Consider the following 26639-nt stretch of genomic DNA (forward strand, 5'->3'; position numbering starts at 1 on the left):
TATCAAGACGTTTTCTCATCAAGACTTTCTTATCAAGACGTTTTCCACTGTGAATTAGTAAGAAGTTATCAGCCAAGCACAAGTTGTTCTGATGGGACTGTCTTTGTTGGTGTCCATTGAAGACTTCTGTTGCCTCTTTCCATCACACAAATGGTTTAGCAACCAATTCACCTTTGTTAGGGCATGTAAGAAATCAGTTAGTATGTGTGTGTCAACTGTAAAATAAGATGCACAGAGCTGATTGGTTGGGATACTCCCCGGGGGAGCTAGCTGAGCCTGGGAGTTTTGGATAGTGTTACATTTTTCAGGCTTGAGCTGTACAGGTGCTTGTAGAGAGACAGTTTGGAGTGTGCTCCTGCTTCATGAGCTGCCGGAGGAAGATTTTCCTCATGGACAAAAAATGACCATTTTAAATCTCTCTAAAAGGACATTATGTGAGTCAATGCAACTGATCACATTATTCTTTATTTACAACATTTATATGCTGCCCTTCTCACCCCGAAGGAGACTCAGAGCGGCTTACAAGATTCTAAAAACAAAAGTGTTAGGACATCAAGGCTTCAATCAATGTATTGTTGAAGGCTTTCATGGCTGGAATCACTGGGTTGTTGTAGGTTTTTCTGGCTATATGGCCATGTTCTAGAAGCATTCCTTCCTGACGTTTCACCTGCATCCAACCTCTGAGGATGTCTGCCTTAGATGCAGGTGAAACGTCAGGAGAGAATGCTTCTAGAACATGGCCATATAGCCTGAAAAACCTACAACAACCCAGATCACATGATTCTAGATATGTTATTCTATTACAAAGAGTAACTACTTGTTCTTTAGTGATCATCTGCGTGGCGTATTTTCTTTCTCTGGAAAGACTGTGTGTGGACTTTTTTTCATGTCAGGAGCAACTTGAGAAACTGCAAGTCACTTCTGGCGTGAGACAATTAGCCTGGTAGCGCAATGGGTTAAACCTTTGTGCTGGCGGGACTGCTGACCAACAGGTCAGGGGTTCGAATCCAGGGAGAGTGGGTTGAGCTCCCTCTGTCAGCTCCAGCTCCCCATGCAGGGACTACCTATGCCTATATATATGCACCAGGGATATAATGACATGTGACTGTTTTCATGTCTGAATGGATGGTATTTGTTGGCATAGTTTCCCCTTGTCCAAACTGCAGCTGACCATCGGCTTTCTGCAAATGAAACCGGCTTTGCTTTGGCATCCGCTGGGATGTTAACAAAACCCAGACAAGGCTGGGAATGTCTGCAAATCCAGATGAGATCAGTGAATGCCTGCCATTGTTTACTTGCCTTTGTGTGTCAAGAGTGCGCATGCCGTACATTTGTTTTGAGGCCTTCACAATGGCCCCATCGCTTGTTAATCTCTTCCATGCTGCAAAAGACTTTTTGTGTTGCTTTTGTTGCAAACCCACTCTCCTGCTTGTGCCTTTGAGATGTTAATTCCTGCATTGACTGCATATGCAAATATGCAAATCGGTCTGATAATCCCGCAGTGCCATCTGTTGACAGAAGGCAAGGAGAGGCTGGCTGGCTCTTGTGCAGCGGACTCTTTCAATATTAAGAAATATGAAGCATTCCTTTCAAATTTACAAATGAAGGAAGCATGCCCAGAGGTCTGCAGTCATGCCCCGCTTGGAAAAGTTACTTTTTGGAACTACAGTTTTGGACAAAATCCAAAAATACGGATTAGTCTCTATGTTGTTGGCAGACTTTGGAAGAATCTGAGCAATGTATTGGTTGCTCTGTGGCTCCAAAAATTACCCAATGCCAAGCAAAAGTGGGACAGAAGTGGATTCCAGGAAAAGGAGAAAAGCCTCCAAGAGTGCATCTACACTGTAAAATGAATACAGTTTGAAACCACTTTACTGTAATGGTTCTAGGAAATCCTGGGAGATATACTTTGATGAGGTACCAGCTCTCTTTGTCAGACAAGGCTAAATGCCTTGTCAAACTATAACTCCAATGATGATGATGATAATAATAATGTATTACCTACCTCTCCTTATAGCAGAGGTCCCCAAACTAAGGCCCGTGGGTTGGACATGGCCCTCCAAGGTCATTTACCCAGCCCTCGCTCAGGGTCAACCTAAGTCTGAAATGACTGGAAAGCATACAACAACAATCCTATCTCATCAGCCAAAAGCAGACCCATGCTTCCAACTGAAATACTAATAAGTTTATATTTGTTTAAATTGTTCTTCATTTTAATTATTGTATTAAGTGGTTTTTTGCACTACAAATAAGATATGTGCAGTGTGCATAGGAATTCATTTTTTTTCCAAATCATAATCCGGCCCTCCAACAGTTTGAGGGACTGTGACCTGGCCCTCTGTTTGAAAAGTTTGAGGACCCGTCTTACAGCTTGAGATGAGACACAACATAATAATAATAATAATAATAATAATAGCCAGTTAGTGATCTTGTTTGCTGTGTGCTAATATTGTTGTGCATCTAATAACAACAATAACAATATGTATGTATGTGTGTATATATATATATATACACACACACACACACACATTTATTACCTGCCACTCCTTACAGCTCAAGGTAGGGCACAACGTGCATAGTAATAGTAATAGTAACAACAATAATAATATTAATAGGTTGCTGTCAGTTTTCTGGGCTGTCTGGCCATGTGGGGTTTATATATCTGTGGAATGTCCAAGGTGGGAGAAAGAAATCTTGTCTGTTGGAGGCAAGTGTGAATGTTGCAATTGGCCACCTTGATTAGCACTGAATAGCCTTGCAGGTATACAGGAGTCTATCGTGCGACATATCTGGAATGACTGTTTTGGATTTGCACAATGGTTGTACCCAGCTGATAGCAGCATAAAATCTCTATGCCACAGAAAAGTATGCAGAAGAGTATGCATTGCCTCCATGCATTTGCACAGGACCATGGCAAAAGAGATAAGCAGCTATGCCAGGCACGGGCAAACTTTGGCTCTCCAGGAGTTGTGGGAGTTGAAGTCCAAAACACTGCTGGGCCAAAGTTTGCTCGTGCCTGAGCTATGTGCAGTGACCATTGATTCAGATACACCACATTACTATTCAGGACAAAGGCTCTGCCATTTTTTATTTTATTTGTTGTGTCAGAACAACCAGTCTAACAGAACAAAGCAAACAAACAGAAAAATACACAACTTGTGAGTTTGGTAGCTGGTTAAATGTCCTTTGACCAGTATCTGGCCACTTGGAGTGCTTCCGGTGTTGCTGCAAGAAGGTCCTCCATTGTGCATGTGGCAGGGCTCAGGTTGCATTGCAGCAGGTGGTCAGTGGTTTGTTCTTCTCCACACTCGCATGTCGAGGATTCTACTTTGTGGCCCCATTTCTGAAGGTTGGCTCTGCATCTTGTGGTGCCAGAGTGCAGTCTGTTCAATGCCTTCCAAGTCGCCCAGTCTTCTGTGTGCCCAGGAGGGAGTCTCTCATTTGGTATCAGCCATTGGTTGAGGTGCTGGGTTTGAGCCTGCCACTTTTGGACTCTCGCTTGCTGAGGTGTTCCAGCGAGTGTCTCTGTAGATCTTAGAAAACTATGTCTAGATTTAAGTCGTTGGCATGCTGGCTGATACCCAAACAGGGGATGAGCTGGAGATGTCTCTGCCTTGGTCCTTTCACTATTGGCTGCTACTTCCCGGCGGATGCCAGGTGGTGCAATACCGGCTAAGCAGTGTAATTTCTCCAGTGGTGTAGGGTGCAGACACCCCGTGATAATGCGGCATGTCTCATTAAGAGCCACATCCACTGTTTTAGTATGGTGAGATGTGTTCCACACTGGGCATGCATACTCAGCAGCAGAGTAGCACAGCGCAAGGGCAGATGTCTTCACTGTATTTGGTTGTGATCCCCAGGTTGTGCCAGTCAGCTTTCGTATGATATTGTTTCTAGCACCCACTTTTTGCTTGATGTTCAGGCAGTGCTTCTTGTAGGTAAGAGCACGGTCCAGAGTGACTCCCAGGTATTTGGGTGCGCTGCAATGCTCCAGTGGGATTCCTTCCCAGGTGATCTTCAGAGCTCGGGATGCTTCTCTGTTCTTGAGATGAAAGGCACATGTCTGTGTTTTAGATGGGTTAGGGATCAGCTGGTTTTCCCTGTAGTAGGCAGTAAGAGCACCTAGAGCTTTGGAGAGCTTCTGTTCTACAGTCTCAAAGCTCCCTGCTTGAGCAGTAATGGCACGATCATCAGCATAGATGAAGCTCTCTGTCCCTTCTGGCAGTGGCTGGTCATTTGTGTAGATGTTGAACATGGATGTAGCGAGCACGCTCCCCTGAGGCAGGCCATTCTTCTGTTTCCGCCATCTGCTTCTCTGGCCCTGAAACTCAACAAAAAAGCTCCTGTTTTGTAGCTCTGCCATGAAACCTATACAAAAGTAATAAGAGATACCAGCTATTGTGTGCCAATAGTCCTAAATTTAGGTCATTATGATCCAAAGTGTTCACATTTTTCTCATTGTTTGCTGAGCATTTGCATATCATCCTCCCGCAAGGCATGATAACATTTTGGGGCCAGTCAGAGCAGCATGGAGCCAAGGCTGTGGAAAGTGGGGCCAAACTGCATTAACTCTTCAGTGTAGATGCACCATTTGCTTTTCAGTGACATTGGGGTTGTGGTTTCAATTTGTGACATTTCATAGGTGTGTGAGATTTTTGTGTGTGTTTGGATTTCTAACTTATTTACATGCTTTTTGCATTAGTTTTCCACTGATGCCCTTTCCCTGTGTATAGGTAAAATAAAGGTTTCCCCTTGACATTAAGTCTAGTTGTGCCTGACTTGGGGTAGTGGTGCTCATCTCCATTTCTAAGCCGAACAACCGGCGTTGTCCATAGACACCTCCAAGGTCATGTGGCCGGCGTGACTGCATGGAGTGCTGTTACCTTCCTGCATATTTGATCTACTCACATTTGAATGTTTTTGAACTGCTAGGTTGAAAGAAGCTGGGGCTAACAACGGGAGCTCATCCTGTTCCCCGGATTTGAACTGCTGACCTTTTGGTCAGCAAGTTCAGCAGCTCAGCAGTTTAACCCACTACACTACCAGGGGCTCCTGTGCTATATATATATATATATATATATATATATATATATATTCTATCTATACACATAAAAGTGAAAATATGTATGAGTGTATTATGTATATATATGTGTGTGTATCCTGACAAGATAAATAAATGTCAATATGAAAGTCCTAGCACATAGACTGTTTAAAATCTTAAAAGATGATGCTGTCAAGGTGATGCATGCCATATGCCAGCAAATATGGAAAACACAAGAATGGCCATCAGACTGGAAAAAATCAACTTATATCCCCATACCAAAAAAGGGAAATGCGAAAGACTGCTCAAACTTCCGTACAGTGGCCCTTATTTCTCATGCCAGTAAGATAATGCTCAAGATCCTGCAAGGAAGACTCCAGCAATACATGGAGCGAGAGTTGCCAGATGTTCAAGCTGGGTTTAGAAAAGGCAGAGGAACCAGAGACCAGATTGCCAATATCCGCTGGATAATGGAGAAAGGCAGGGAGTTTCAGAAAAACATCTATTTCTGCTTCATTGACTATTCTAAAGCCTTTGACTGTGTGGATCATAATAAATTGTGGCAAGTTCTTGGTGGGATGGGCATCCCAAGCCACCTTGTCTCTCTCCTGAGGAATCTGTACAAGGACCAAGTAGCAACAGTCAGAACTGACCACGGAACAACAGACTGGTTCAAGATTGGGAAAGGCGTCCGGCAAGGCTGCATCCTCTCACCCAACCTTTTTAACTTGTATGCAGAACACATCATGCGATGTGCGGGGCTTGATGAATGCAAAGCTGGGGTGAAAATTGCTGGAAGAAACATTAACAACCTCAGATATGCAGATGACACCACTCTGATGGCCGAAAGCGATCTGAGGAGCCTTCTAATCAAGGTGAAAGAAGAAAGCGCAAAAGCCGGGTTGCAGCTAAACGTCAAAAAAACCAAGATTATGGCAACAAGAATGATTGACAACTGGGAAATAGAGGGAGAAAATGTGGAAGCCGTGACAGACTTTGTATTTCTAGGTGCAAAGATTACTGCAGATGCAGACTGTGGCCAGGAAATCAGAAGACGCTTACTTCTTGGGAGGAGAGCAATGTTCAGTCTCGATAAAATAGTAAAGAGTAGAGACATCAGACTGGCAACAAAGATCCATTGCCTAGTCAAAGCCATGGTATTCCCTGTCGTAACCTACGGATGTGAGAGCTGGACCTTAGGGAAGGCTGAGCAAAGGAAGATCGATGCTTTTGAGCTGTGGTGTTGGAGGAAAGTGCTGAGAGTGCCTTGGACTGCGAGAAGATCCAACCAGTCCATCCTCCAGGAAATAAAGCCTGACTGCTCACTGGAGGGAAAGATACTAGAGATAAAGTTGAAGTACTTTGGCCACATCATGAGGAGACAGGAAAGCCTAGAGAAGACAATTATGCTGGGGAAAGTGGAAGGCAAAAGGAAGAGGGGCCGACCAAGGGCAAGATGGATGGATGGCATCCTTGAAGTGACTGGACTGACCTTGAAGGAGCTGGGGGTGGCGACGGCCGACAGGGAGCTCTGGCGTGGGCTGGTCCATGAGGTCACGAAGAGTCGGAGACGACTGAACGAATGAACAACAACAACAAGCACATAGACAGTGCACATATGTATATGGATCTCTGCTACTCTGCTTCTTCACTTCTGGGCCACAGCTTTTTGAGCCCTCTGAGGCCCCGTCGCCCTTCCCGAGCTATAACCCGAAGGATAAAGCTCCCGACCGGCTTCTTCGCCGGGGCTTTCCCCCTCACAGTGTACTTTAAAGGGAGGGGAGCCAACGGGAACGAGGCTTCTTTTGATGGTGGCTCTTAGGCTGCCACCGCCCCTCCGAAACGAGGAGGAGAAACGGGGAAGGCCTTTGCCAGGAGTGAAGATGGCGGCCGTGGCCCAGAAGTAGCAGGGTCTTGCCCTGATCCAAGATGGCGCGCCTCCTGGGCCGAGGCGGAGCGGGAAAACACCCGCCCTTTGCCAGAAGACAAGATGGCGCCCGTTGTTCAGCAGTAGCCGGGCGCCACCCTGACCCAAGATGGCGCGGACGGGTTCCCGGGCTCCTCCCTGGCTCCTCCTCCTCCTCTTCCAGGGCCGCCGCCGCCGCCGCTGCCGCTTCAGCCGGAGCAGCCTCAGCGGTGGCGGCGGCTCTTCGGTCTAACGATGACCGGAGGAGAGCCAGGCTTGCGGCCGGACTAGGCCTCACGATGCGGCTGAGGCGCCGGGTGGTGGTAACCCTACTCGAGGCCTGTTCTGGCTCTGCGAGTAGGCCTCAAGTCCAAGATGTCGGGGCGGCTGAGCGGAGCCATGGCGGCGGCGGCACCGGCGGCGCCTTCGAAGGAGAAGCGCTCCTTCAGCAAAAGGTTGCTGTTCCGAGGCCGGGCGGGCTCTGGAAGCGGCCCTTCCTCCTCCGTTCCGTCTCCTCCGGCGGGGCCTCGTTCCTTAGGCGGCTTCATGAGCCGCGTCCTCAAGACCCTCTCGACGCTCTCGCACCTCGGGCCTAGCGCGGGTGGAGCAAGCAGCGGCCTTGCCTCGTCGCAGCACGGCTTGGGGCGCTGTTTCCAGCCCAGCCCGGAGCCTGAGCCAACGCCTCCCCCGCCGCCGCCTCCTTCTCCTCCTCCGCCTCCAGAGGCCCCACTACCGCCGCCCCCTCCTCCTGCTCCTCCCCCGCCATCGTCGTCGTCCTCCTCGGCGTCGGCTTCTACGGCAGTCCCCGGCGTCTCGGGCCTCCGCAACCACGGCAACACTTGCTTCATGAACGCCGTCCTGCAGTGCCTCAGCAACACAGAGCTCTTCGCTGAGTACTTGGCCCTCGAGCACTACAGGGCCACGCAGGGAGGAGGGACGGGAACGGGAACAGGAGGCTCCGAAGCAGAGGAAGCGCCTCTCCCCGAGGAAGAGCGAGCCCCCAGCAGCGGGGGCGAGGTCACGGAGCAGCTGGCCCACCTGGTCCGGGCCCTCTGGACCCTGGAGTACACCCCGCAGCACAGCCGAGAGTTCAAGGTGAGCTTTGGCCTCGGAAAGAATCATCATCTCTATAAGTAACAATGTAATGGTCGCTTGCGGGATTAACATAACTCAAAAAACACTGGGCGAATTGACACCAAATTTGGCCACAAGACACCTACTAACCCAAGAAGTGACCATCACTAAAAAAAATGATTTTGTCATTTGGGAGTTGTAGTTGCTGGGATCTATAGTTGACCTACAATCAAAGAGCATTCTCAACTCCACCAATGATGGAATTGAACCAAAAATAGCACACAGGACTCCCATGACCAACAGAAAATAGTAGAAGGGTTTGGGGGGCATTGACCTGGAGTTTGGGAGTTGTAGTTCACCTACATCCAGAGAGCACTGTGGCCTCAAACAATGATGGATCAGGACCAAACTTGGCACAAATATTCCACATGCCCAAATATGAACACAGAGGGAGTTTGTGGGAAATAGACTGTGAAAATTGGGAGTAGCAGTTACTGGGATTTATAGTTCACCTACAATCAAAGAGCATCTGAATCCCACCAATGACAGCATTGGGGGAAACTTCCCCCATGACTAACAGAAAATACTTAAGGCCATCCAGTCCAACTCCCTTCACCAGGGCAAGAAAACGTAATCAAAGTCCTCCTGACAAAGAGCCATCCAGCTGTTGAGATTCACACACACACAGATATAGTATCATAGATTTGAAAGGGACCCCCTAAAAAGGACAGTTAATATGTTGCATGTTCCTTAGTAGGCAAACCAGACAATCTCTACATCAACACTGACAAACAGCAAAAAAATACTGCTTACCCACAAGCATAAAAATTACATAAATTAGAAACCATCACTTTCTCATTACTTTATTTTCCAGATTACCAGACTGGGCCACAGCAATGCGTGGCAGGGGACAGCTAGCAGTAATAATAATAATAATAATAATAATAGTAGTAGTAGTAATAATACAACCTCGGAGCGGCTAACATGAGGCCAAGCCCAACAATTACAACAAATCAAAATCAAGTACATACAGCAGATAATAACATCAAATAAAAATAAACAACAATCTAATACAAAGTCAACACAGGAAATGAAAATAAAATAGTTAAATGAGCATAGCGGGCTGGGCCAGTTACAAAGAATAAAATTATAAAATATAAAAACTCTGGTTGAGATGGGTGAGTAGGGTAGTGTGCCTGGTGGGAGAGTTCTGATGGGGTGAGTTTCACTAAAGCAGTGGTTCTCAACCTGTGGATCTCCAGATGTTTTGGCCTTCAACTTTCAGAAATCCTGACAGCTGGTAAACTGGCTGGGATTTCTGGGAGTTGTAGGCCAAAACACCTGGGGACCCACAGGTTGCAAACTACTGCACTAAATGATGAGATAAAGTGCACCGAAGGGCATATTATACTGAGCTGGTTGTGGTATGGGGATTTGCATTCATTCCTGAAAAGCACACTGGAACAGCCAGGTTTTTTGGCTTTTCCTGAAGGCTGCCAGGGTGGGTGCTTGCCTAATCTCACCAGGTAATGAGTTCCAATGCAGAGGGGCCACCACAGAGAAGTCTCTCTCCCTGGTCCCCACAACTTACACTTGCGGTGGAGGAGGAAGCAAGAGGAGGGTCTCCCCAGAAGATCAAAGGGGTTGTGCGGGTACATAGAAGGAGATACAGTCATGAAGGTAAGCGGGTCCCAAACAGTTCAGGGCTTTGTAGGTAAAAACCTGCACCTTGAATTGGGCCCAGGAAATGAACAGCAGCCAGTGGAGCTCTTTAAACAAGGGAGTAGACTGGGATTGAAGGGACTCTCAACACCCAGAAGCCGTTGCTGGCTTCTTCAATGGGCAGGGATGCTGGGAGTTGGAGGCCCACACAGCACTTGGAATAACAACAACTCTGGTGCAAGTCAGTAAAGGTGGTCCCAGTGATAATTGGCATATAGGATGCAGTGCCTAAATGCATTGGTCTGCACTTAAAAACAATCAGCACTGACAAAATTACCATCTGTCAGCTGCAAAAGGCCACCCTACTTGGATCTGCGCTCATTATTCGCCGATACATCACACAGTCCTAGACACTTGCGAAGTGTCGAACATGTGACAAAATACAAAAGCCAGCATAGTGATCTTGTTTGCTGTGTCCAGATCTTGTAATGTATCTACTAATAATCTAGGAGCCCCCAGCAGCGCAGTGGATTAAACCCTTGTGCCGGCAGGACTGAAGACCAACAGGTCGCAGGTTCGAATCCAGGGAGAGCGCAGATAAGCTCCCTCTGTCAGCTTCAGCTCCCCATGCGGGGACATGTTTTACCATCCCACAAGGATGGTAAAACATCAAAACATCCGGGTGTTCCCTGGGCAATGTCCTTGCAGACGGCCAATTCTCTCACATCAGGAGCGAGTTGCAGTTTCTCAGGTTGCTGCTGACAAGAAAAAAAAATCAAATAATAATAATAATCAACATCATTATGGTATCCTTCTGTGGCCCTCTCTGGGATGGGATTGGGAGGCCTTCTCAGTGGTGGCCCCTCGCCTTGAATGAATGCCTGTTTTTGGCATTGAATGAATGCCTGTTGTGTAGTTGCCCTGAGTCCACCTCCTCCGGGGGTGAGAAGGACAGGATACAAATATGCAGAATAAATAAATAAATACATATTTTACTAGCCTCATCTCCCTCCCTAAAGAAGTAAAAATGCCCCCCTCTCTCCTCTCTTTCAAAAAACACTTAAAAACCCATCTTTGCACTTTAGCATATAGAGAGGGGGAGGGGTAGAACATTTCAAAATGTAAATGTGTTGGACACTGGAAATTCACTTTGGTGCTGTTGACTGTGGTATATCATATTTAACATCTTCTTCATCATTTTACACTTTTAAAGCACTTTAATTTATTGAGATTTCATGATGTAACTGTGGCTGATGAGGCCTACCCATTTGTTTTTAAGTATTTATTTGTTTGGTTAGTTATTATAAGTTCACACTGATGTTTATTTTATGTATTATTTGAATATATATTTGAATTATTTATTATTATTGTGCTCTAGTGTGGAAGACTCCTCACTTTAGTGCAGGTCTGGGCCAACTTCCACCTTCCCTTCAGGTGTTTTGGACTTCAACTCCCACAATTTGTAGCAGCCGGCTGTTAGGAATTATGGGAGTTGGAATCCAAAACACCTGTAGGGAAGGCCAAAGTTGACCCAGGCCTACCCTAGTGTCATACAACTAGATGTCAAAGGGAGCCCCTTCCTCCCTATAAAGGCTCTCCAGTCCAAGCCTTCTTCTGCCAGAATAATAAACTTTATTTGTATCCCGCCCCATCTCCCTGAGGGGACATGGAGCGGCTCACAACAATATAATTATACAAATCATCTTGACAACAACATGCATAAATATATACAATTTAAATTAAATCAACAGCTAATAATGAGGCAAAACAATATAAAATAAAACATTTTAAAACTACATAAAACACCATTCATTAAAAATCTCAGCCATTGTTCAAGCAAAAAGAAACTGATCAAATTTTAGATTTATCTAATTTCTTTGACTGTTGGGTGGTATTAAGTTTACCCATTTTCAGACGCCCATTTGAATAACCAGGTTTTCAGTTCCTTCTGGAAAATGGATAGCATGGAAGCCTGTCTAATCTCCCTGGGCAGGGCGTTCCAGAGCTGGCGGGCCACTACTGAACAGGCCCTCTCCCTCGTCCCCACCATATAAATAATATATATTTATACCCCCATTATCTCTCACAAAGGGGACTCTAAGTGGCTTAATGCAAAAGCCTCAGCATAACTATTTGAAACATACAAATATGTGAACATTAAAACAGGATCACATTTATTTTCTTGTTTATTTATTTTGGGTATTTCTATCTCCCCTTTCTCCCAACGGACCCAAGGCAGCTCACAGCAACATTGAACCTACACTATAACATAAACCCATTGATTAAAACAGCCCAAAAGAGTTCCATGGACAATTCAAATTAAACTAAATAAATACTGAATTAATAGTAAGTCTAAAATTCCCATCCAGCCCAACTCCCTTCTGCTGACAAATGGCCATTCAGCCATAGTTATGATAGATATAATTGAGATAAATAGACATGATAGGAATGTATACATATTATAGGTATGTAATCAAACCATATAACTAGAAGAGACCGCAAGGGCAATCCAGTCCAGCTCTCTTCTCTCTGACACAATCAAAACCCTCCTGACAAATGACCATTCGGCCATAGGTATGATAGATAGGCTTGAGATAGTTGGAAAGATACAATTGAAATAGATAGGTAGGTGGATACATATATTAATGCTATGTATATCATAGCATCCTAGAGTTGGAAAGACCCAAATGCCATCCAGTCCACTCCTCTTCTGCCAGGCAGGAAGACACCATAAATGGACCGCTGACATATGGCCATCCAGCCTGTGCTTAAACACCTCCAGAGTAGGAAGCTCTGTACTGTCAAGTGGCTCTGGCTATCAGGAGGTTCTTCCTCATGTTTGGGTGGAATCTCTTTTCCTGCCATTTGAATCCATGGCTCCATTGTGTCCTAGTTTTGTGTCCCTCTAGATGCCACAGCAGTCTTGAGTTCAAGATGAGCCCAGGAAGACTATTTGGACTCCATGGCAGAGCAGAGTGCAGTGAGGCCAGTGCTATATATGACCTTATGGAAACAGGAGGGAATATATGTAGGATGATGCTTTGGTACCCACTTGTACTTCTATTGTGGCAGGTAATACACCATAGGTAAAAGAATAGATAGATAAAGTTACCTGACTTTGATAGAAGAGTCCTTAATGGTAACTCTCATTTCTGTGTATGTAAATAAGGCCTCTTCAGGCAGAGAGGGGCCTGGTGATGCTCCGTGTCAAACAAACAGAGGGGCAATAAAGGTACACTGAGGACTTCTGGGAAGAAGAAGAAGAAGAAGAAGAAGAAGGGGAAAGTGATCCCTCCATGCAAGCAGGAAGCAAAGACACCTTGGGCTACATAGATCTAGGAAACAGAGATGAAAGTCTACTAATAAAAATGGTGATGATGATGATGCAGATGCAAGAGAGGAGGCCTGCAGCACAGGGTTCCCTCTATCTCTGTTTGCTCTGTTTACACAAGGGCTGATACTTCTTCACTTTAGACGGAGGGGCTTTTGTCTCTCCACATTTCTAGAGGGAAAGTGCCCATTCAGCATTTCCAGTGCCCATTCAGTGCCCATTCAGCATTTCCACCCCTTAGGGGTGAGAAAAGCGGTATATAAATACTGTAAATAAATAAATAAACTGGGAATGTCCTCCATAACTCTAGGAAGGATTCTGCTTGGAGATCAGGAAGAGAGCCAGGTATGCTGGGTGGCAATCTAGCCTTTTTACTCCTGGGAAAGTCCCCATCAAGTCCTCATCGAGGCATGGAAAATCCCCACTGTTTCCCCGGGAGAGCATCTTTCCTCGAACCCAGGAAGAGAAGTAGGACTGCCAGCCCTTTCCCCAAAGATGTGCATGCAGTTGCATGCAGTTCTCTGCTCAGAAGGATGTCCCTTTGGGCTGAAGGATCCTGGTATATGGTGTCAAAGCTTGGAATAGAAGGATACCGGGGCTGCTTGGGGTTGGGATCAAGGGGCCATTGTCTTCCGCTCAAGAGAATGAGGACACTTTCCCCAGGATTGTCCCTTTGCTTAGCCCCATGCCCTTAGAATGCGGTTGGGGAGGGAAGTGTCAGTCAGATAATTCCAGGAAGTCACCCGTTGTTTACAAGCGCTGGCCCTTGTTTGTATGCTTAGGCCTGTTCCTGGCAAGCAGCCGCCTCAGCAACAACAGTCCCTTAGCATTGTCAAAACCAGCTTTATTTCCAGCAATTCCAGTGCAGCAAGCCTTGCTCATGCTCATGCAAGTGAGGCTGCAACTGTTTTGAACACAAGGTAGCAGTTTCAGTAAATATTTGTCCTCATTCCTTCCCACAGTGTATTGATGCAAATTGGCAACTGTTGTCACTAATGGTAAATAATTATTTTAAAAAATTGATTGTATGTAAGCTGCTCTTCAGACTTTTTGTCTGAGGAGCCGCGGAACCTATAAATAAATAAAGAGCAGCAAATAGCGGCCTTTGATGATTTTGGTCTGGGACAGCTCCCCTATGAGGAAAGGAGAAAATGACTTTTTTGCTTAGAAAAACAGCGACTGAATGGGACATTTTGGAAGTCTGCACAATTAGGCTTCTGATTTCTGAGTTCATTCCCCATTCAGAAGTTGATTTAATGATCATTTTTGGTCTAATAGGTTTCTCAGGTTTATGAAGATGCTGAATGCAGTTTGTCAGCCCAGGCAGGTTTGAGGTGGGGACAGTTAAGCCAATGAACAGAGGAGCCAGAAGGAGGAACAGGCTTGTAGATGACGGGCTACAACACTCTTTGTCTATGTGTCCTGCAGTGGATTAACATGGTTTCTGCTGTGGAGGTGGCTGTGAAGGGCCTGGGAGTCTTTCCCCTGCCCAGTAGCTGGCTTAAGAGCCCACCTGCTGTAGATGGGAGGCACTGTCACTTGGAAACAGAGATAAGTGGCACCTTCTAGTGTAAACATAGGGGGTGAATGGATGGAGACTGCAGAGAGAAAGAGAGAATACTGATCTTTTCAGAATAACAACTATTAGTGACATGTGTTCAGGCTCTCCAAATAGCTGGAAGTACTGGAGTCAAGGGGGGATTAAAAATCACCTCCTCTCTGGCTTGTTTTTGTCTGTATTTGTGTTATTGTGACCCGGACGACTAATGCGCTTAAGAGCTGGCCCTCAAGTGCATTAACAGCATCTCCTGGAGAATCCCCGAAGGAGGAGTTTTGCACATCTCCATTATCTCCAAGGCCATTATGGGCCTTGGGGAATCTTGGCTGCCTTTTATACATTCCTTGAAGGGGGGGGGGGTGCCCGTTATCCAGTCAGTAGGCTTATAGTAAATTCTCTCGGTTTATGTCTCTAGCCCAGAGGTGAGTTCATGGCAAGACTCCTGTCTACATTGGAACAATGTAGAGTTGGGGGATTTTAATGTTCAGCTTCCCCCTGCTGATCCTCTGAGCATGCTCTATATGTGTTTGCATTTGAAGATATGTGTGAGAGTTAGGTTTATCTCTGTCTTCTCCTTAACCCTGATGGAAATGCTCACTCACTGGGGGCAGAGGGACTCCTATAAAGCTTAGGAAATTAATTGCTTGTCGGTTTGGGAGATTATATATCATACCAAGAGGAAGGGGAGACCTTGCTGAGGAAAGTGCATTCTGCATGGTCTTTGGGATGGTCCATATCTCTATCAGGAGATGTGCATGCCCCCCCCTTTTTGTGGGCAGTTGTGCCTACATTTTCCACAAGTCACAAATGCATGTTTACCATTCAACTTCTTCCTGTGCCATTTTTTAAAAAAATCTTAAATCAGATTTTATTTTCAAATTACAGCTATATATATTCTCTCCAAATAAATAAATAAATAGTGATTCAGAATGAATTTTGAACCCAATACACCCACAATTTCAGAAAACTGAATGTAGCTTTCTTATGATGTGCTACTTATCTTGGTAAGAAGAAATGACTGTGGAAAACATCCTTGTGGTCATCATACATTATAGAATTTGGAATGGCAGAAGCAGAGGAGGATCTCTCAACATTTTCAGAAACACTCTTAGCTGTTTTTTCTTTTATCCAGAAACTGGTTTCGTCTCCAGTTCTGATTCCCCATCCTTGCTTCTGGCGTTTCTATAGTCAAGGGTGTGTTTCTGTCTTTTCTATAGCCAGGCGAGTGTCAAATGCTTTTATTTGCCGCTCTGTTGAATGAAGAAGCCCTCTATCCCTGATTTATGCCCCTTGTCAGAATGCATTCTTTACACACTGCTTGGTTGAAAAGATCCCGTGCTGCTTTTTGCAAGACAAGATGGCTTTCACCTTCCTGTGTCAGCGCTTTTAAGCCCGCCAGATTCTGCCTTGCTCAACACTTTCCTGGTTTTTTCAGTTGGATGCAGAGGAGGCCCTAGTGCCTGCCCTGTATTTGTCACCAGCGGGGTGTACTTTTGCCCTTTTGTCCACTGGAGAAGAGGAGAAGCCTGCTTTGGAAACAATTGTATGGATGGGATGAGTTTGACATCTTGGTGCAAAATCCACTATCCTTTCTCCCATTGCTCCTTCTTGGGTCTGGAGACTTTTACAGGCATCTTGTACTCCATCTCTTTTGTAATGTGCTTTCCTTTTGATCGTTGTCAACAACAGTATGTGGCTCTTTTTGATCCTTTGGAATAGCTATCCTTGGTTCATTTTCTGTAGATAAGGAAGGACCCAAATACCCAGAGGGCACCAGATCCCATCTGATCTTGGAAGCTAAGCAATGTCAGTACATGGATGAGAGTCCATCAATGAATACCAGGTGATGTAGACTTTATTTTGGGGGAAGAAGCTGGTCAAATCACCTCTGAATATTCATTGTCCAAGAAAACTCCATGGAATCGCCATAAGTCAACAGGCGACACACAAAGACCAAGCACTCTCTGTGTCGTCCAAAAATGGCACTTAGGCTGTGGATGTAAACTTTTTGGAAATTTAACAATCATGGGGAAAACAATGGAAGCAACGTATAGTAAAATTCTGGTTGTAGCAATCCTGGCTTCGTGCCACCGATATTTCAGCATTCATTTCAGGAACCTTGATGACAAAAAACACTTTTCCCTTGTGGAGAGGAAATAACTGTGTTCCAAGGTCCAACCCCTTATTGAGTGACTGGAATTTGCAGAATGAATGTCTTTGGCCATTCCCCTTGGCTCAACACTGATGCGAACAAAGAGAAGCAACCCTTGACAGCCCCTCTTGCTTTTTGGGACAGAGGTAGCATTCCTGCAGGAACATTTAGGCCAAGCCCGCAGATCCCCTCTCCTTTTCACTTTGTGCCTCCTCCTTGTGCTCACAGCTGGCTGCTCAGCATTTTTCCGCCTGAAAGGGATCTATCTGGGTTGTCTGGTGGCTTGGAAAATCCCTCTGCCGCCTATCTAAATCTCTACTGCTGACCTACATCGGGGCTTGTTGTTCTACCTGCTGGAGCACCCATTTAGCCAGGCTACTCCCATTGATTTTGAGTTGGAAAAAGCCATCTGCCCTTTGGATGGGGTGCCCGGGGGGGGGGGGGGGTGGTGGTGGTGGTGTACGGATTCCTTTTCACCAGGGCTGTTTTCACCAAATTATGACGCTTTGTTCCCTTCCAGCATTCACGCCCCCCCCCCCCTCAAATGGCTTGGTCTCTGCAGGAGTCCTGCTTCAAGCCTCATGGGATGTTGAGCCAGAGACAGAGGTTTCTCTGCTTCTCTTCTACTTTCTTCTTCCTCTTCCTCTTCTTCATCCTCCTCACTCTTGCCTCTGATCGCCTGCCTGTGAAGGAGTTTGAGCTGTGTCTCTTTCCTGAGTCAGGCAAAAACTGGCCTAGCGTTAGGTTGGTTGGGCATATTGAGTTAGGCAAGGCAGCTTTTCCTGCAGAAGCTCATCATGGAGATAATTGTGCTGGCTTAAGAGGCAGCCCAAACCTGTGGTGAGAGGCGGCATTGCCCTGTTGCGCTCCAGAAGCAAATGGAAGGAGGCCAGGAAGGCCAGTGAGCACCAACCAAAGCAAAGTCTTCCCGGCCAGTGATTTCAGCTGGACTGAATGGCCTGAGGGCTCTTTGCTAATGAGTTGCATGGTCCCAGAGGGGATCTGGGGAGCAGCTGATAAACTGGCAGCCTTTACTCTTCTTGCCACACACCATGCATCCCTGGCTCAAATCAGGGGACTAGTTCATAGTACGAAACAAGGAAACATCCATTTTCATAGCAGCATTTGATTTGGTCTCAGTGAGGCAACAACCAAGGTCTAAACTCACAATTTAAACCTTTTGCCTTTTGTTTTTTATACCCATCAAGGAAACCTTTTCACTTGGGCAGTGAAGGCTTTGTCTCGAGGATAGCAGTAGGCAATTCAGTCTCAACATGGCAGGTGATTGAACAAAGAGCCATTCAAGGAGAAATTAATAGAAGCTCAACTTCTGAGGAAATGTGCACCCGTCTTTCTGTCTGGGGAGACACGTTGGGGGCCTGATATATTTGGGATCAATGGTACCAGCCCCTTAGAAACTGGCAGGGAGCATCTGCTGAGGACTAGGGGAAACGTCTTGAAAGGAGATAAGAGATTAAGGTGAGATAATAAGGATAAACTTCACACAGGGCACCGGTAACCTACAGAATGAGCTTCCGGCCTGATACAGCGATAGACACCAGCTTTATAAAGAGAGGGGGAGGCAGGGTTGTGGGTGGCTGATAGCCGTGATGGCTGTTTTGCCCCTTGCAAAGAGAGAGAGCCATGAGCAAAGTGTTGAGAGTGAGCCTTCTGAATTCATGGTGTTTCAGGTTTTTATCTTTGTTGCTGTTGATATTTATCTCCTGGGCTTTACAACTCTGCTGCAGGTGAGCAGCCATTTAATTCAACCAGCACAGAGAAACAGGTCCCAGCAGTAAGCCATGGGAAGAAGGAAAGTGTTTCAAAGCCACTGGATTTGCAGGATGGCAAAATGAAGTGGAAATAGGTTTGCTGCCAGGATAGCAATAGGTCACTGCCGGGTATTTCCCTCCTATAAAAATAGCAGGCACCTTTTCTGTTCAGCAGCTACAGACAGAATTACTGCACTTCATTCTAGCTTCATTCTGTCCATTCTTTGCCCTCAGAATCCAGGGACATGTTATTGCCTGATTTTAGTGACTTCCTGAGTTTACTTGTATGGTTTTGACCTCAGTTCTCCTTAGGGCAAACAGAGAACAACATATGTGGGGAAATTTACAGAGATGCTACTCACTGGTGTTTCTGCCTACAGGGAAGTGTTTTGATATGAGGAAGTCTTTCCCCCAAATCTGAGTCATTGATGGACAGGTCTTGTGGCCAGCAGAACAGGAGGAACCTGCTCAGTAGGGGCCCAATAAGGATGGGAGAGAGATCAGGTTATTGATAAACATGCCTCAAAAAGTGAACAATGTCTGTCCCTTCCCCAGAAAGAGGACAAGGATTAAGATCTAGTAAACAATAGGGAAAATCACCCGAGTTGTTTTTGAACCCATGCTCATGCCAGCAGTGCCTCCTAGGGACCAGGGCCATTTCTCTGCATGTCATTGTGGATGTTGACATCCACCATGAGGTATGGAGGTCATGATCCACTCTGTGATTTTCTTTCTCTTTCAGCTCTCTTTTGCTGTATCACTGCTAGGACTTGGGACCCTTCCCTTCCTTTCCCTCATAGCTTCTCTTGCAGTTCACTACCCTTCCTGTACTGCCCCCAACAGACCCTGGCAGTAAACTGGGAACTCTTTGCTTCTGGTGTGAAGGTGAAGGAACATAACTTGGGCGCCAATGGAAGCCTCTCGCATATGTTGCACATGGTTGACCAAAGGGTTTGCGATGGCTGGAACTTTGAATGGGGAGAAGGCCAGTGTGCCACTCTCTGTAAATGAACTTGGGAGCATTTGTCCGTTATTGCTCTCCAAAGACTCTGGTTAGCTGGATGTGATATGTGTACTGGCAGCTGGTCCTAGTTTGCTTAGAGCCAGCCCGGGTCGGAGTGAGCTTCCAGCCATTAGTCTAACTTGCTGTCGACCTATGCATCCTGAAAGACAGTTGCATCTGTCAGGTAGGAAATTTGGGTACCGCTTTATGTGGGAAAGCTAATTTAACTAATTTATGATGCCATAAAACCTTCCAGAAGAATGAGGAAATACTCCATCAAGGACTCGATGTCACAATGGATGGTGAAGTGGCAGCTCCCCCTGTGGCTGGAATCAAGCCAGAATCAAGCATACTCTCATGAAGCCGGAAAGGCTTAGACACAGCTGGAGTGTTAAATTGCCTCTGTGTCTGTCTTTATATGTTGTATGTCTAACTGGCATTGAATTTTTGCCGTGTATATGTGCATTGTAATCTGCCCTGAGTCCCTTATGGGGCAAGAAGGGCAGAATATAAATACTGTAAATAAAGAAATAAAGAAATAATACAGACCCGTTGGCTAAACTTTAAGCATATAGCAAGGACCACGCAATGGAGATAAGCCTTGTGCCCAGCTTAAGCATTGTTGAAGTAAAAACAGCAGAAAATCTTGTGGTATCGTCAAGTTGTATCTGAGGCATTAACACCAAATACAACTGGCTTGCCTCAATCTCGAGAGGCAGGAGAGAATGCTTCTGGAACATGGCCATACAGCCCAGAAAACTCACAGCAACCCAGTGATTCCAGCCATGAAAGCCTTCGACAACACAATCTAGAGAGTGTTTGGAGGGTGGGGGACATATACCTGGGGTCCATTTCCCCATCTCATCTCCTGTGCTCTCTCTTTCTGCAGAGCATTGTTTCCAAGAATGCCATGCAGTACCGAGGAAGCTCTCAGCACGATGCGCAGGAGTTCCTGCTCTGGCTCTTGGACCGAGTCCATGAAGACCTCAACAATATTGTGAAGAACAATGGCAGGCCTTCTCTCAAGGTAAGGCACTCTTCTTTCTCGTTTTCACTGAAGGAAGGCAAGACTCAGGAAGCTCTGGTATTGCGGTGAACAACTGAGGGGATGAAAGTGTTGGGGATCCATCCAGAGACTGAGGCATTCCAGGCCCTGAGACAAAGCTGCATCCCCCAGAGCTGCTCTGGTTGTTCCCTGGGTGGCATTCAGACCAAGAACTACCCTACTGGAGGCACTCTTCCTCTGCATGTGTATATATGCTGGAAGCATGTATGTTTTTTGGCTAAGTACATATTAGGTGTAGCCATGAGACTAGAGGGCTGGTTTCTCCACCGGTCTTCCATGTGCTTAGCTCTGCCCCTTCTGTCACAGGGCACCACAGGTGTGACAATGACCCAGAGTGCACCTGGAGCCCCCCTCTGACAAAATGACTTTCTATTCCAGCCACCGGTGGAGGAAGACATCTTGATTGAGGGGACGGTGTTCCCCATCAACTGCACTTTTGTCCAGGAACTCTTTCAGGCCCAGTACAGGTATGGCGTGTGTCCCTTGGAGGGAAGCAACCGGGATCTGAATCTCACAGACTGTGACCATTAGGGAATCTCTTGCTGCTAGGATGAAGGCTGCACTCATTCTCATCACATGGGAAGGGGACTGCCCTGCCTTGCCTTCAACAAAAGTTTCTGTTTCTGCGTTTTCTAGGTCATCTCTGACATGTCCCCATTGCCAGAAACAGAGCAACACCTTTGACCCCTTCTTGTGCATCTCCCTGCCGATCCCACTGCCTCACACGCGGTATGTATGTATCTATGGAAATGCGTAGGGCAGCTGTGGCAGAGGAACAAGGGAAATGGGTGGGAGTCTAGTCCAGACAGATGACTCTGTGGGCCTTATGAGAGGTGGAAGCGGGAGTTTCCCTTTCTTCCATGTCTCCTTTGGTGGGTCTTTTAGAGGGACAAGTCTCCTGTGAGAACAGTGCAGGGTCTCCTGAGCATTGCTCCAGCCTCTCAAATGGTGTCCCTTTGCTCCCTTCCTGCAGGCCGCTGTACGTGACGGTGGTCTACCGAGGGAAGTGCTCCCACTGCATGCGCATCGGGGTGGCTGTGCCTTTGTCTGGGACGGTGGCAAGGCTGAGGGAAGCTGTGTCCCGAGAAACCAAAATCCCCACCAAACAGGTAATCAGTGGGATCGTGTCAGGAGGCAAAAGGGAAGCCTTCATGCCAGAGATTGTTAGGATGCAAATAAAAAGCCAAGTAGACAAGGTCACAATGCTCTTATACATATCTTTGATGGCAACTGTGTAGAGGTTGCCATATCTCAAGGACAGGTATGGTGGGAAAACAGTAATTCTCCTATAAGAAAAAGGGCTTTCTTAGCTTATAAAAAGGACAATGGAATTTGATGGAGCCATTCTGGGGGACCAACTGGGACCTGGCCTAGATCAAGTGCTGGATCTGCCCTAGTGATGCTGCTCTTCCCAAATTCTGGGACAGGCCTCTTGTGTTCCTGAAGACCTGAGAATCATTAGAAGAAAGACCTTGGTTGGATGCCCCACAAGGCGTCGGTGTGTGTTGCATCTAATGTCATCAGTGTCTATGTGATATATCGTGTTGTGCTTGGACATCACAGCTATTTGGGCGAGGCTCATTGGCTCCACTTGTCAGAAATATTCAAAATTAACTAGGTCTTTTTATTAACAAAAATGTGAGTCAAGCACTGAAAGGGTTAAATGGATTCCATGACTTAGCAAAAGTTGCAGTTCAATATAAATGGGTGTGCCTGTAGCTTAGTTGCCCTCAGTTTGTGAGAGGTCTCTGGGGAAGAAGGGCCTCCGTGTGTTAGTAGGCCTCAGTATGAGAATGCCTCAGTGTTAGTAGGCCTCAGTATGAGGTAAACCTCAGTATGAGGTAAACCTATATGTTTATGAGGAGGGCCTCAGTGTGTAAGAGGCCTAGTGTGAGAAGGCTTTGGTGAGAGAAGCCCCAGGTTGAAGGCCTCGGGTGTAAAGCTCCAATGTGAAGCTCCTGTGTAAATTTAGTGTGAGAAGAGGCTCTGTGAGAGCTAAGCTTTTTATCTGCATGAGAAAGAAGCCCTGTCTGGAAGCAAAGAAGGAAGTATCAACAACTTGATTTGTGTTATGGAAAACTTGATCTTATAAATAGTGCAACCATATTATTTTGCTAGAAAGAAATGCCTCCTAAGAAAGTGATAACATCGCTCTGTGTGTTTTTGTTCTTTTTACCACTTTTGGCTACTGGTGCTGGGTCACACTGCCACTAATAAGTTACTCTGCTATATGTTTATGAGGAGGGTCTTTTGTTAACAAGCCCACTTGCCCAACACCCCTGACCTCCTCCCTGGCCTCCCCCAGATTGTGCTCACGGAGATGTACTATGACGGCTTCCACCGGTCCTTCTCCGACTTGGATGATCTTGATACGGTGCAAGAAAGTGACTGCATCTTCGCCTTCGAGACCCCCGAGATTTTCCGGCCGGAGGGCATCCTGAGCCAGAGAGGTTGGCACTCTGTGTGTGTGTTAGTGTGTATAGAGGGGAGGGCTTCTGTAGCCATGCCTTCTGCCCCACGAATCCCTGAGATGGTCGCTTGTTGTTTGACGCTGACCACAAAGTGTCTTCACCCTTCTCTAGGAATCCATGTGAACAGTAACCTGAACCACTTGAAATTTGGCCTCGACCCTCAGAGGGCCTCTCTCTATAGCCAGGGAAGCCCAGAGAACTCCAACACAAGGGCAATGGCTGCTGCGGCAAGTGACAAGCTTGTGGTCTTGGTGTGTAACAGAGCGTGCACCGGACAGCAGGGGAAGAGGTAAGCACTCCCTCCGCAGCACGGCCTTCATCCTATTATCTTTTGGGAAACTTCCAGAAAGGTGCTTTGATTTTATAGAGTCATAGAGATGCGAGGGACCTCATGGCTTTCGTCCATGAAGGAATACACAGCTAAAGCCCCCCTAAAAGGTGCCCCTCTGGTCTTTGTTTAAAGATGGAGAGACCACTACCCTCTTCTTTTCTTCTCTCAGACTGTTCCTACAGGAAAGAAGTTCCTCCTCATGTTTTGTAACATATTGTATGGTAATTTGATTCCTTTGGATTGTGTTGTTGCCGCTAAACCAGATTATATGAATCTGCACTGGGATATAATCCAGTTCAAAGCAGATAATCTAGACTTTATATGGCAGTGTAGAAGGATCCTATGGTCCTTCTGGCTAAGTGTCAATGAGATTATCACCTCTTTGGTGCAAAGTATGGATCTTGGTAGTTCAAAATGCTTGCCTTGATGATTAAGATTCCCTGGTTCAAATCTGAATCCAGTACAAAGAAGGTGCTTCCCTCCCTCCTCCTTTTTGATGCTCTTGGTGAGAGAAGTGCTGCCTCCTTCTCCATTAACGCCCTGGTGCTGGTGCCACTTTGGCAAGGAGCCCAGGGCCCAGATTCCGGGAAAGGCCTCGTCTCCTTGCTGGCAATGGAAAGCCAAAGGTGCCTCTTCCCTCCACACCATGTGCCGTAAACACAGCCTCACTTTGTTAGGGAGATGGGGGAAATCAATTTCCGTGAGAAGGAGCAAAGTTGAGATAGTGGCCACTCAGTGTTAGTCATCATTTCTAGAAAAGTCTTGGGTGAGAAGATCAATTTGCAGATGGCATAGAGCTGTTGTCTTGAAAATCAGAAATCAGGCTTGGATGCTGAGCTGAAAATAGCAAGCAGAGATCAATGATATTTCCTGCACTTAGATTGAGAATTAAGGATGGGGGATAATGTCAACAACAACAACAACAAATACATATTAATGTGTCATGCTTCTTAAATTGTAATAATAATATTCATATTATTAACATGGCATGCTTCTTAAACTGTAATAATAATTACATTATTTACATGGCATGTTAAATTGTAATAACAGTAATAATATTCATATTAACATGGCGTGCTTCTTAAACTGTAATATAATAATAATAATAATAATAATAATAATAATATAACAACATGGCATGTTTCTTAAATTGTAATAATAATAATAATATTCATATTATTAACATGGCATGCTTCTTAAACCGTAACAACAACAACAACAACAACAACAACAACAACATGGCATGTTTCTTAAATAGTAATAATATTAGTAATATTCATATTATTAACATGGCATGCTTCCTAAATTGTAGTAGTAGTAGTAGTAATAATAATAATAATAATAATAATAATAGGCATATTATTTACATGGCATGCTTCTTAAATCTTAATATTCATATTATTAACATGGCATGCTTCTTAAATTGTAATAACAATAATAATATTCATATTATTAGCATGGGATGTTTCTTAAACTGTAATAAAAATGATAATAATCATATTAACATGGTGTGTTTTTAAAATTGTATTGGTACCAACATAAGATGTAGTAATGCTAAAACACAGTGAGATTTACTGCTTAGAAGGCCTGCATTGGCCCTACAGATTCAGAATATTGGAAAACTGTCATGAAAACTCCCCACGTTGTCCTCAGCTCAGGCTTTGCTCTTGTTGGGTTACTTAGGAGGGAGGCCCTGTCTCTCCTTGGCTTGGGGTAAAGGTGGGCCGGTGCCTCTTGGTCCTTCAGTGGCCCTCATCTCCGCAGGTTTGGACAGCCCTTTGTGCTGCATGTCGAGAAGACAATCCCGTGGGACCTCCTCCAGAAGGAGATCTTGGAGAAGATGCAGTACTTCCTGCGCCCCTCCGCCTGCCTTCAGGTAAGGAAGAGGCAGTCTAGAAGGGGCTCCTTAACACACCTGTCTTTTGCATGCAGGGAATGTGGGAGTAATGCTTTGCAGATTGCATTCTGTTCATCTTAGTGTGTGAGAGAGGCATACATACCATGTCTTACATTCACCAAAGAACACGTGTAATGTTTAGAGTCCATTTCATAGAGCTTCCAAAGAAGGCTCTATGCCAAGAAGGTTTCTCCATGGGCAGCAACCTGTCTCCTGCTTTCTGTGCCTCCAGGATCCCTTGCTGAGTGTCTCTTCTTCCCATGTATTCCCTGCAGGTGTGTCCCTTCAGCCTGCGGGTGGTCAGTGCGGTGGGCATCACCTACCTGCTGCCTCAAGAAGAGCGGCCTCTCTGCCACTTGATGGTGGAACGGTGAGCACAGGTTTCCTTTGGGGCTAGGCCTGGGACTGCCTTCAGAGGGGTAGGAGCTCATCTATCCATCTCTTCTTTCATGACTCTGCTTTGTGTTCTTTGAAGCCGAGTAAATAAAAGGAGTCTGGCCATCTCTCTCTCAAACTGCCTCTGAAGTCTGACCCTGGCTCCTCTTTATGAAATACTACCCACAGTGGCCTGAGGTTTTTGTCCCCAGTGGGGTTCCTACCCAAATGTGTATATACAGGGGCAACAATGGCCAATGCAGAAAAATACGACTATATACAAAATCTGTAAAACAGTAGTACATTTATTGGGCTGACTAAAAGGCACAGAATGCATTATGTGAAGCTTCACTGTTTTCTGCATCAGGCAAAATTGTTGATGCCTACATTTTGCCTCAAGTGTTACTTCTGTTGTCAGTTGAGGTGGTTCAGGGGCATCTCAATGCAGGCAGAGATTATTTTTCTTCTGTGGGAACAAAGGTCGAAATCGACATAGGATTTGGCCAAGAAGGGGAATGGCATCTGTCTGTCTTGGGGGTCCAGTAGAGGTGCTTCTGTTCTGTGGGTGTTGTGTTTGTACAACAGAGAGGCAAGAGGTGGAACAAGAGAGAGAATTGTGGAATGTCCTGCAGTGTCTTTTGGGGACCATTTGGTGAGCTGAGCGTTTCTCCCCACAGAGCTCTGAAATCCTGTGGCCAAGGCGGGACCCCTCACGTGAAGCTGGTGGTCGAGTGGGACAAAGAGACAAAAGACTAGTAAGACCCCTGATTTTTGGAGCATGATGGTGGTGGCCGGGGGCGGGGGGCTTCCAGCAAGTCCTATAGGGCAGCAGCAGGTTTGGGCTCAAAGCCTACTTTGCCAGTTTGCCTTGGCCTCACTTTCCTGAAGGATTGCCAGTGGAGTTTGGAGGTGAAGGTTGCTGCCTCCCAGCTTTGGAGCTGGATGCCAAGCACAAGCAGTTTAGCAGAATCATAACAACAACAACAACAACAACAACAAC

At 46.0% G+C, this 26639-nt stretch overlaps 1 protein-coding gene across 1 annotated transcript in view; it reads left to right on the top strand.

Annotated features, from left to right (window-relative positions):
• Positions 1-7061: 7061 nt before the first annotated feature.
• Positions 7062-26639, top strand: part of LOC132781898 (ubiquitin carboxyl-terminal hydrolase 31) — a 29344-nt gene continuing 9766 nt past the window's right edge. The window contains exons 1-10 of the mRNA XM_060786430.2: positions 7062-8042; positions 20389-20526; positions 20944-21032; positions 21202-21294; positions 21539-21674; positions 22871-23015; positions 23148-23325; positions 25132-25243; positions 25540-25634; positions 26317-26394. Of these exons, the coding sequence (XP_060642413.2) occupies positions 7323-8042; positions 20389-20526; positions 20944-21032; positions 21202-21294; positions 21539-21674; positions 22871-23015; positions 23148-23325; positions 25132-25243; positions 25540-25634; positions 26317-26394 (1784 nt within the window). The 5' untranslated portion in view covers positions 7062-7322. The remainder of the gene's footprint in view (positions 8043-20388; positions 20527-20943; positions 21033-21201; positions 21295-21538; positions 21675-22870; positions 23016-23147; positions 23326-25131; positions 25244-25539; positions 25635-26316; positions 26395-26639) is intronic.

This window comes from Anolis sagrei, chromosome X (assembly GCF_037176765.1).
Source record: "Anolis sagrei isolate rAnoSag1 chromosome X, rAnoSag1.mat, whole genome shotgun sequence".
Taxonomy (NCBI): Eukaryota; Metazoa; Chordata; class Lepidosauria; order Squamata; family Dactyloidae; genus Anolis; species Anolis sagrei.